This window comes from Takifugu flavidus, chromosome 5, assembly GCF_003711565.1.
Source record: "Takifugu flavidus isolate HTHZ2018 chromosome 5, ASM371156v2, whole genome shotgun sequence".
Taxonomy (NCBI): Eukaryota; Metazoa; Chordata; class Actinopteri; order Tetraodontiformes; family Tetraodontidae; genus Takifugu; species Takifugu flavidus.
In genome coordinates this window covers 4,482,096-4,493,360 of record NC_079524.1, presented here as the reverse complement: position 1 = coordinate 4,493,360, position 11,265 = coordinate 4,482,096, and the positions used below count along the sequence as shown (strand labels likewise).

General features: G+C 44.5%; 1 protein-coding gene across 1 annotated transcript in view; it reads right to left on the bottom strand.

Moving 5' to 3' along the window:
* Nucleotides 1-795: 795 nt before the first annotated feature.
* Nucleotides 796-11,265, bottom strand: part of rtn4r (reticulon 4 receptor) — a 30,281-nt gene continuing 19,811 nt past the window's right edge. Inside the window, exon 2 of the mRNA XM_057033440.1 lies at nt 796-2,845. Within this exon, the coding sequence (XP_056889420.1) occupies nt 1,464-2,845 (1,382 nt within the window). The 3' untranslated portion in view covers nt 796-1,463. The remainder of the gene's footprint in view (nt 2,846-11,265) is intronic.

The window sequence follows — 11,265 nt, the reverse complement described above, 5'->3', positions numbered from 1 at the left end:
GTTATTCTGCGTCAGTGAAAAGCACCGGGGATTTGTGGAAACCCTGCCTTCTAATCCTTTCACCTTTTGAGATAAACAGACAGCATCACACAAGGTCCTGGCTGAATTTGACGGAGATTGAGCCGTCGTCTTTCTGTTATCCTGGACTGTCAACATGCACACACGCAGCTGTCACCCTGATTGATCTCACTCACTTCTGACATCTTGGAGATTAGATTATTGCATTTAAATGTCTCGCGGTGCCTTCAAGGCAACCCTGTATATTCCTCATTATCCTGCCTTCTCAGTCCAGGCTGTGACCTCTAAAGTAACTTTAGAATATGTCGCATAATTGTATCATAATAATCAATTCAAAAGATGAACACTTGTAGGTAATCTGCAAAACCAGGTGTGATTACATGCTGAATTTTGATGAGCTGCCTCTGGAAATCAGCATAATACATATGAACCGCTGATTTCAAACATAAATGTTGTGTTTGGACTGTTTATGTAGGATGTTTGATCTTTCATGAAGCCTCAGGAGCTTATAGGAGAAGGAAGAAAGAGGGGACATATAATCTCCATGTTATTTTTAGCTGGTATTCAATATAAAATAAAGTATAAAATGATTGAAGCTGTTATGTGAGATGAAAAGTTGAAAACCCACATCTTTAATAGAATAAGTTATCTATTTTTCCCCATTGAACTACTATGTAGTTATTGCTAAGATCAATGAAGTCAAAACAAGCATTTGGGTGTTACAATTGTGCCATTGTGTTATTTCATATCGGAAAAATACCACACCATATCCAAACATCTACGAAATAGGAATTTTATTCATAATATATTCATACTTGTACACAATTAAAATAAAATGCATATCTATGGTTCCATTGCAATCTCCATTGACAAATAAGACAGCATTTTCTTTTTTTTTGGTAAATGCAACCCAAATACCCTTTCTGTCATGAAAACAGAACTGAAAACCAGGAGAGGTAAAACATCTGTTTTTTTAACATAAAAATAAAATAACATTACCCAACAAATGCATCACTTTGAATAAATAATGGGGGTATTGGTTATTTTCAATGAACAGACTGGACATTCTTTCTGAGTGCTGTCTCTGGTTCCGCTTACCTTTCATTTTTGTTTTTTCCCTTCCCTAAAATCCCTCCGATGGTGGTACGTCTAAGCAGAAAAAAAGCTTTTGAGAGGGAAAATGGGCTCTCCAAAATGTAGCTTTGACACAGTACAGTTAGGTACATAGAGAACAAACAATTTGGGCACCAATTCATTATATACATTAGATCTGTAGTGTCTGTAAAGGCATCCTTTTTGTTAAATGTACTCAGCGTTTCTCCTCACCCACACCGGGTTGATAAAACTTTTCCGTCCTTTCCGTTGTAGATGTCACTGCATCTTGTGGAATCATTGTCAGGAGCATCAACAATCTTAAGTTCTGCGATCAGAGTGAAAGTAAAGTTCTAAGACATGGCTAGAGATATCCAGATCATGGGAATGAAGAGAAAGTGCAGCGCTTGCAAAGTGGAACCCTGACCTTTGATGCACTGGGTGTCAGATTTGGGCTTTTTGGAACACTTCTTTTTCTTTTTGTTGGATGCTGTAGATGATTCCAGGTTGTTAATCAGGTCAGGGTCGAGGTTTTCCAAAGTCTTTTCCAAAGTGTTGGACAAGGTTCCAAGCGGTCCATCATTTTGCTTGTTCTGAGTCTCATTTTTTGTTCTTTCCTGCTCCTTGTGTTTAGTCTTTGATATGTTCTCCTTTTCCTTTTGGGGATTGTTGGTAATTTGGCGGCTCTTGCCTGACAGAATAGAGGACTTGTCATTATCTCCGAGGCAACACCTGGGAATGTTGTCCCCCAGAGGAGTTTCAGTGGATGCAAATTTCCCCGACTGTGTTTTGGAGCTGAAGAGGTTGGTCTGGATTTGAGGCATCTCCACACATCCCTCCAAGTCTTCACTTTTCAGCCGTTTCAGGTCCTTTCCTGTTAGGAACTCGGGTACGCTGCACTCCAACTCGGAGCTGGAACCCTTGAAGCGTTTGAACCAGTCCCACAAGGTCCTGGCCCGGCAGTCACAGATCCACTGGTTCCCATTTAAACGCAAATACTGGAGCGACACCAAGGGGTCCATGGTCTCCCCTGTCAGGACGGTGAGATTATTGAAGAACAGGAACAGGGATTTCAACTTGCCAAGGTCACTGAAAGCTCTGGGTTGGACATAGATGACTCGGTTTTGGTGCAGCAGCAGCCGGTCCAGGCTGATTAGGCCTCGAAACATGTTGTCTGTTACGATCTTGATTTTGTTATTGTGCAAGTAAAGGTAGGTGAGGTTGGCAAGGTCTAGGAAAGTGTCGTCCTGTAGGGTGAGAATGTTATTGTCCTGCAGGTAAAGGTACTGTAGCGAGAACATTCCTCGGAAAACCCCAACAGGGAGCTCGGACAACCCGCACCTGTGCAGGTGCAGAGTGTGCAGTTTAGTTAATCCCCGCAAGGCTGTAGGGCTGATGGTGCGGAGGTTGCTATTGTCTCCAATGTCCAGCTCCTCCAGTTTCTCCAAGCCATAGAAGGCCCCTGCCTCGATGTAGCTGATGTTGTTGGAGTAGAGCCAGAGGACGGTGAGATTGTGGCAGGAGCTGAAGCTCGTGGACCTCACCACCGTCAGCTTATTGCTCTGCAGAAATATCCGCTGGCTCCGCACGGGGATCTCGGTAGGGATGGAAAACAGTCCTTGTTGTTGGCAGGCCACGGTGGGCCTCGGCTCACTGTAGCACACACACTTGGCAGGGCAGCTGTCAGTTTGAGGCACGAGGTTCAGCCACATCGCCACCAACAGGAGTCGCCCCCCTACAAAGACAAGAGGGGAAAAAATGATTAATAGAGACGCAACACAAAATGCAAGTTCAGGCTAATTAGTGCACACCGTTAAATGTAACCAATCACGCCTCAAACATCGAAAAAGACCTGGCGGCTATGTGAAATTAACTCTCTCTAACAGGACTCATGGAAATGATGGCGTTTCTCTGATCCCGAGGTTGACATTTAGCTCGACTCTGGGAGATAAACTTTCACACGAGGGTAAGAGATTGATGCCCGAGGCAAGAGGCGGGGTGCCGCATGAGGCCGAGCAGAAGAGTCCTCTGCACAGCCGTGAACGAAGCGTCGCTTCCTGAGTGCAGCATGACGATGAACTGCAGATTCCTAGAGGTGTGTTAGCGCTCCGGCTGAGCATGTGCGCTTGCTTTTTGCCCTGGAGGCATCCATGTTTAAAACCAGACACATTCTGCATTTGCTCACATTAATTATTTCTGCTTGTTGCCTCCATTGCTTCAGATCAGCTCATTACTACCATGACTAATACAACTAGTCGTCAGCTCTGAAGCCACTGGACTGCATGTTCAACTTGGTTAATACAAAAAAAACAGTCCATTTAAGGCAGCGCTCGTGTGCTGTCCGAGCTGAGTATTTCCAGTCTTTGCTCCTGTGCACATGTGAGGGATCCCAGGCTCACCGCCATGACAGGTAGTGAGACTAAAAAAACCCACTCCCCTTCCTTGCTCTCTTCCATTTCTTATTTTCCTGTAATGTGTTGTGGTGCAGCTCATCTCTGGACCTTGTTAAACGCAGCTCTGGTGTGGCCTGACAGCAGCCTTCTGCTGCACTTTCCCTCCAATCTCCCCGTTCAGCCGTCAGACTGCCACCGGAACGCTGTCAAGCCTTTCTATTCTTTCTGCATGGCAGCACTTTTCCCTCAGCACTGCCAATATTTGTGCATCTCTTCCAACAGTCCTTTTTTTATCATCCTCTCCTCTGTCTGTTCATTAACAGGCTATTTCCAACTGCGCATCGCATGTCAAATCTCGGCTTCCTGGGCTCCTGCTGTAATAAGTTTTGTCTTTGTTAGCGGCTGATGAATGACAGCACAATCCCCACGAGTTCATCAACACCTTCTCAATTACTTTCTGCTCACAGAAGGTGTCTTCGCCACTGCCTCGCTCTGATATCGTCGCCATGAATGTCAGGTCAAGGCTTGCTGACATGCTGGTCAAATTTGATCATTTTTCTCCATTTTTCTCATTAATTTCACTTCTCAGTTGTAACAGATTACTCAATAAGTGTTTGGAGGTACTAGCAGCCCTCCAAGGAAGAAGAAAAAAATCAATATCTTATCATATTTTGCCAGCTTTTGTTTCAACACTTAATCTTCCCTTATCTGATGTGTCAAAACAAACTCCTTGCACTGTCTTTTAGCTTTAGCCTTCTTTTCTAAGAGCAGCATTGCTGTTTGGTAACAATCATTTCTCCGTTTAGTTGCAGACAATCATCTTTGACTGACATCGGTGCTCCTTCAGCTTTCGGAGGACTTCCTCAGTTTACCCGCTTCTTCTTCTCCGACCCTCTTGTGTTGACAGCGTGGCCCTCAAAGCGCACCACACTGAAGCCGAGCGAGTGACTCCTTTCATCTTGAACGCCCTCTTTGTTTGCCTTATTAAACTGCCTGTCGAATGTTCCATAGAGTACTCTGTAGCTTAGCATTTTAAACTCATGTTTGTCTTTAATCACCATTGCCATGCTTTTATTCTTAGGTTTATTGTGTGCTGTTTACTGCAGGGGTAGACAACATTGACTAAAGGGACTAGAACCAAAGAAACTGATTAATCAAAGGGCCTCTAAATATGACTGGATTTTACTGCATATAGATATTAAAAGCATGAAATTTCAGGCTTTGTTCCATGAGACTGGAGATTACAGTGACAGTTGACCTTCTGGGATTTTCTCCCTTATGCATTCAGCCCGAGTGACCATTGGTGGTTCTTGGTCACCTCCCCAGAGACTATTTTTCCCAGATGTCTCAGTTCGAGTGGAAAGTAAGCTCTGGGAAGAGTCCTGGTTGTTTCAAGTATTGTCCATGTCAGAATGATGGAGGCAGCTGTGCTCTTGGGAACCTTCACAGAGGCATCTGTGGAGCTCATAGCTTGGTTTTCACGCCCAGTGAAATGAATTTACCACGGGTGGACCCCAATCAGGTTGAAGAAGCATCTCAAGAATGATCAAGTTTAAATGATCAAGAGCAATGGAAGACCTGATAACTCATGTTCATAATAATCGGTTTTCATGTATTACTTAGTCTGTCTAAAAGGGACTTTAAAGTGCATGGAGTCATTGGAAATAAAGCTTCAAAAGTGGAGCTAACACCACCAGAAACTGCCACTGAAAGTGGATCTTCTGCAGGTCTAGAGCCCGGAGTGGAAGTGTACCGCTAGGGTTCTGCACCAAATCCTTAACCAGAAGTGGAAAGAGTACCGTATGTAAAAAGATGAAGAGAGCAGCTATTTTTTATATTATGATAAAGTGATTCATTCCATGCTGTCTCTGTTGCTAACTTACTAGCTTGCTCTTGACTATTATTTGCGGTCGTTGAGGTCAAAGGTCAGCACCTGTTCACAACTCCACATGTAAAGATTTTTTTTTTCTTGTAATATGATGCAGATGTCATCACATGGACATGGTCTAAAACTGTATTTTCTGTCATTAAAAGCACAACTGAAGGTATTTTATGTGAAATAGTTTTGTGTCTGGTTGGAAGGAAAGTTGTTAAAAGTAAGTTAAAAACTAGACATTGGGCCAGAGGGATAATATTCAGTCGTGGAAGTACATGTATAAACCAGTGGTGATACTCAGCAAGTGAAAGATTCTTTATTCAGGAGCTAAACACTGGAGTGGTGAGTGGGAGCAGACAGATTTGTTTACTGTGGAGTGCATCACTTAGTCAGACTCCTGGCTGATTTGCATGTGTCCCGGGCGTGTTTATAGCACCACAAACACATTCAGAACACTCTTTTAGCTTATGAAAATACAGCAGGCTTAAACTGTACAGCTCACCTCATCCTCAGAAACCTGCAATGTACAGAGAGGGCACGTTGGGACAGGGCGCTGAGAGGGCCTCCAATTCATCACGGTGGCTTTGCTCTGAAGGGCCGGGGATTGGGAGCGGACGGCTAACATGACAGTCTCATCCCTATGGCTCGGAATGAAAGTGATGTCTATGTCAGAGATGAATCACGGTAGTTATCCAAAGGGACCCCCTGGCCTGTTTCTGAAATCATACATTATTTTGTTGCTCACAGGCAGCCCTGCATTTAATATAGTCATGATCTCTCCTGCTCGGGTCATGTGTCTTGTGTGAATCCAGCCATGCATACAAAAATTGTTTTTATATCTTGTCCACACGCTATAGAATGTGACAGTCGCATGAAGCCCAATTTCAGCTCCGTCCCTGACAGCTATAAATGGCTCCAAGAGCCGAGAGTAAGAAGCAATAAATAACTCGGCGCGGCACAGACTGTTACAAAACACAAAGTTCTTATGAGTTGTGACACTGAGAAAAATGGAGGGCTGTGTTCCTGCACTAAAAGAAAAGTTTTTCTTTAGAGAGACTATTTTTATGTTTAAGAAGCCCGTGTGATCAGGCGTCTGTGCTTTGAGATAAAATCTACAATGATGAAACAAATGTTGCCATATCCAGTCCAAAAAGATTATGAAATCATTTTGCATATCCACCACTGAAACTACACTTTAGCTGCGTGTTCTACAACTGTCTGTAGGATCTTTTTTCTATGCCAGGAAGGCAAATATCAGTCTGCATTTTATTGCGGGTAATTAATTCAAATGAAGAACCTCCCTGGGTTCTCTATCATCACAAAAAGGATGAAAACCTGAACAGCTGTAATCAAAAACTGTAAAACGACTCACTGAGAAACAAGTTCAATAAGGAGGAACCCATGAGCGGTGCACTCGTTCCTAAAGTGCTGATAGGCGGAGACGTACACCGTGGCTTACAGTTTCATAGCTGCAGCTTCATTTAAGACCGCTGTGATGTGACAACATACTCTTCACGTTCCAGAGGGTCATTAAGAGGTGACAAGGATATTGTCACGCAGGAAAAGGCTCCTATCAAGGTTACAGTGGTCCAGGAGTGGCACCAGTGTTTCCCTCACTGACACCTTTACCTTTCAGATCCATCCTCACCACCTCATTGTCAATTGGATTTAATTTCAGCTCGATATTTCTCAGTTTAGAAGTCCAACAAGGTCTGGGTTTTGCTTGGTGTTCCAACATTGATGAGCCAGATGCTCTGACCTTAAATAACAGATTAAACTGCCGGTTGAGGACACGTCGGACTGCGAAGTCGGAGCTGTTGTCCCCTCAGCGTGGGTTTTGTCTAAATTGTGTAGAAGAAGACACAATAAAAAGTTGAACAGTGGGGACAGACGAGGTCCTATTTGACACACATCTGACACAGCAGTAGCCCAAGCAGATGGTTCATGAATAACTGAGGGAACCGGAGCTCAGCAGGCAGAAGGCAAGGCAGCACTGCAGAGAATGTGTTCTGGGGGGGGGGTCCCCAAAGCACTTTACTCTGCATTCTCTGCGAGTGCATGTGCAAATACACAAGGAGTCTCTTCCTGTTTGTGAAGGGGGGAAATCAATAGCAATGCTCACTTAGTTAAAACTTCTGGCATAATTGGAGGAGGCAGGCTCGACATAGCCGAGTAGTGACAGCGGCTAACAACAGGCAGCCAGTCGGCAATATCCTGCCAGCCAACCAAGGCGCTTTGCAATCATAGGGCTGTCGGATCGAATCCCTGCTCGACTTGCCACCAGATGGATGATAAAGTGGAGGTGAACAGTTCCTGCAACTGTAGACTCTTGACTGATGCATTGACCTCCCATTAGTCCGAACCGGCTCCCAACAGCGAAAGGGTCTGCATCCCTGAGTTCGAACGTTTGTGATCGTTTCACGTTCAAAAACACTTAAACTTCAGCTTATGGTGAACGTGCAAACTTGTAAAAGTACTGCATATGATTTTCAGCCCCCAAATTAAGGGTATATCCTCCCCAATGACCATTTAAACACTGTAAATTGGGTTGAGCATCCCATTAAGTAGAAAATTAGGTCTTATTCTATCACAATGCGTATATATTGGCAGAACCCTTTGTACACTAAGTCACTTTAGAAGCTTTTAGAGATGCCTGAAGAAGAGTTAGGTTTGCTTTAAGGCCATTAAAGTGGATTAATTATGATGTGATGGCAGAGAGCCACTGCACTGGGGCAAAAAACTGGCACTTTCCTCATAACTCTGTAGCATAGTTGGCAGGAACCCAGCCCGCTCGCTCTGAGACATTCCAAGAAAAGCGTCGGGATTCGAGTCGCCCCGTGAGGTTTGGCAGGGTGGCTCAAATCCAGTTTTTTTTTTTTTTTTTGGTTTGTTTTTTTTTACCCGCCTCTGCATGTCTCAGACATGGGGGCTTTTCACACATGGAGCCATGCTAAATGCATAATTCAAGTCCTGTAAGCTTAAAATTATGCAGCTTCCGGCAGGTACACATTACGCGGGGGTTTCCAGATGCACCCTTCAAGCCACAGAAGAGTAGTGACATTTGGAGTGTCCTACTTTGGTTTTTGTGGACACACTGGTGCTGCTGGATGTGAACAGGGCAGGCAACTGTTGTTTCCCTTTCCTCCCTCTATTTTTCCTCCTGTTATTTTGCTTAGCAGAGCACATAGAGCTAATCTTATCTCCACACGGCTGAAGAGGAAATAAATACAAGTGGCTGATGCTGTGCATGACAAATAGGTCCTCCTGCCGCTGAAATCTCTGCCACAGGTGTTAACGTCTCGGTAGGCGTGCCCTTCTGTGGGAACACATGTCAACCTCGGCAGTGTAAACGCAATGACACCACATCTGCTGAGATGGAGGATGGAGGGAGATGTCACATGCCGGGCCTCCACGCTGCCATAAAATATGTGTGATGGGAGCTAATTCATTCTCTTGTCTTGTTTCAAATTAAAAATTCAACTTCTGTCACCGAGATCTGGCTTTGCCGCCAAGCACGCCAAAATTGTGACGCGTATGTGCAGCCAGGAGCCGTTGCCACGTTGGTTTTATTCCACCTACAATCATATTTGATTGTGTTTTGGTCATTTGAACACTGTTTTTATTGTTTGCAGCCATATTCAGTCTCTGTCGCTCCTCATATCAATGATCTTCAGGCTGAGGTCAACTCTAGACAGGGCTTCCTTCACACACTCTATACTCTTGGGAAGATGGTCACCCTCCCCAAGCTTTAGATGTCATCTATAAAATGGCCTTAAAACGTGTTCTGAACAGGGTTGACCTTCTCCATCCCTCAGCTATCTGTGTTGCTACCAGCGAGCCTGTCTCCACCCATCGTTGTGACCTTTATGAACCGGTGGGTCGGCACATCAGGCGCCGTTTTCACCGGATTTTATCGACCTATAAGACTTTACCAGGGAAGACAAAGAAGATTATTTCACATAGTTCAGCAGGAATTCCAGAGGGTCTCTTGCCAGGTCATCGTTACTCTTTTTCTGTGTGTTTGGTCCAAAAAGTGATGAAAAGTCTTAATGAAATGCTCCGGAAACATTGAAATTTCCGTAGTCCAGGCATTTTTTGTCATTTTTTGACACCGGAGCCTCTCTGTTAAGCTTACGGAACAATTTGGCTCCGATAAAACAATGACATGATGAACTTCCAGGTCATGAGGCGGTAACGTGATTTCTCATTCTCGTGGAAAAACCAATTAGTGATAGAGTGACAATGGCTGCCTGTGGAGAGAGGTGATGAACAATCCCACAACTGCTTCAGCAAAGAAAAAATAGAAGAAACTGATATAAATACACTGTAAATTGACGCCAGTTTGAGGCCCTCATGTGTCATCTAACCTTCCGCTGTCTTCTCCAGTTCCGCAGCGCTGCACTAGCTGACTGAGCAAGGTGTCTGGAAATGTATCATCCTCCATCACCTCAGACAGATCAGGTCACAACCGCCCCAAAAATATATATAACCAGAAGAGTTGGCATCGAAAAACTGCAACCGTCACCGAACTCACCTTTGCTGAGAAGCCAAAGAAAAACGATGATTTAAACTTAACGCTAAAAAAGATGCTCATAATAAAGGAACTGTATTTAATAAAAAAGGGACTTGGTAGAATAGGTACGCTTCTGGCGCATAAATCATCCCTCGCTCAGTGGGATCAGGATGGAATGACCTGGATCACCGTGAGGTCCCTGGTCATTGGCTGTCTGCACTCTCAACATACAACATATGGGAGGTAAGGCATGAAAGGAGGAAGCTCAAGGGATGAATGATCTGCGCTTTCCGGGAGGCCGAGGCATTTTAACGACGTGTGAATGGAGGACAGCTACTCGATTGATGCCTGAGGGAAGGCGATGAGACCTCAAGAGGATGAATAAAGCAGGCAACTGGAATGAAACGGGCAGATGGTGCCCAGTTTGCAGCCAACCGACGGGCTCTGCGGTTGGTCTCGGCAGGATCTGTCCCATCGAATCAGAATATATGCACACTTAAATCTCTTCAGCCGTATATGCATTCTGTCTCCGATGACACGCAGTCTAATGCACCATTTTGTAAGGTAGCCATTAGTTATCCATTATCTGAAATGGCTACTGTTTAATTCAGTTTTGCTCCCCGCCGATGCATGACTCATCAGACGCGCGGCTGAAGGAACGCACAATATGGCCTGGAGCATCACTAAGTAATGGCCAGAGGAGGAGAGAAATCCTGGGACTGGCAGGAAATGAAAGAAATGTAATGTTAGTTCAGTGTATAATTGCGTGCCTGTTAACTGGCTCTTGGCAGTTTCCTTGTAGATCTGTTTTGGATAGGCGGGCGGCCCTGGAGGTATGTTGACCTAAAAAGACGAGCGTCTCCCGTGCTTTTATCTTTGGACCGGGCTCCTGCTCGCAAATGTATCAGGGCCAATAACACAAGGCCCAACTTCTTCTCCTCTCCCCTAAAAAGTCTGCTCTAGGAGCCCTTTGCTCTCATCACGCCGGATTTCTTTCTTTCTTTCCCGTCTTTCCAAAATAGCACTGTCAAAGGGATGTGGTTGGATTTGTTGCAGGGCACAGAGAAATAAATATTTGTGGAGGTTGTGCTACTCTTTGTGAGCACGTGTAGGTGGATTTTTTGACATTAGTGAGATATAGGATCTTGTCTCTTCCCCTGCCTACACACACATCTGATTCATCCTCTGCCCAGGACCTTCCACTTACACCTAAAACATGTTAACTTTGAAACAAGATGGAATTGGCTCGGCAATCCGCCGTTTCTAAGATGTCCGCTTTGTGGTGATGTTAAGACCCAATTTGAGGACATAACCTTTTTAAAAAAAATATTTTTAGAGCCAACTGGATCAGCACAAAGATAAAATTAAGGGGG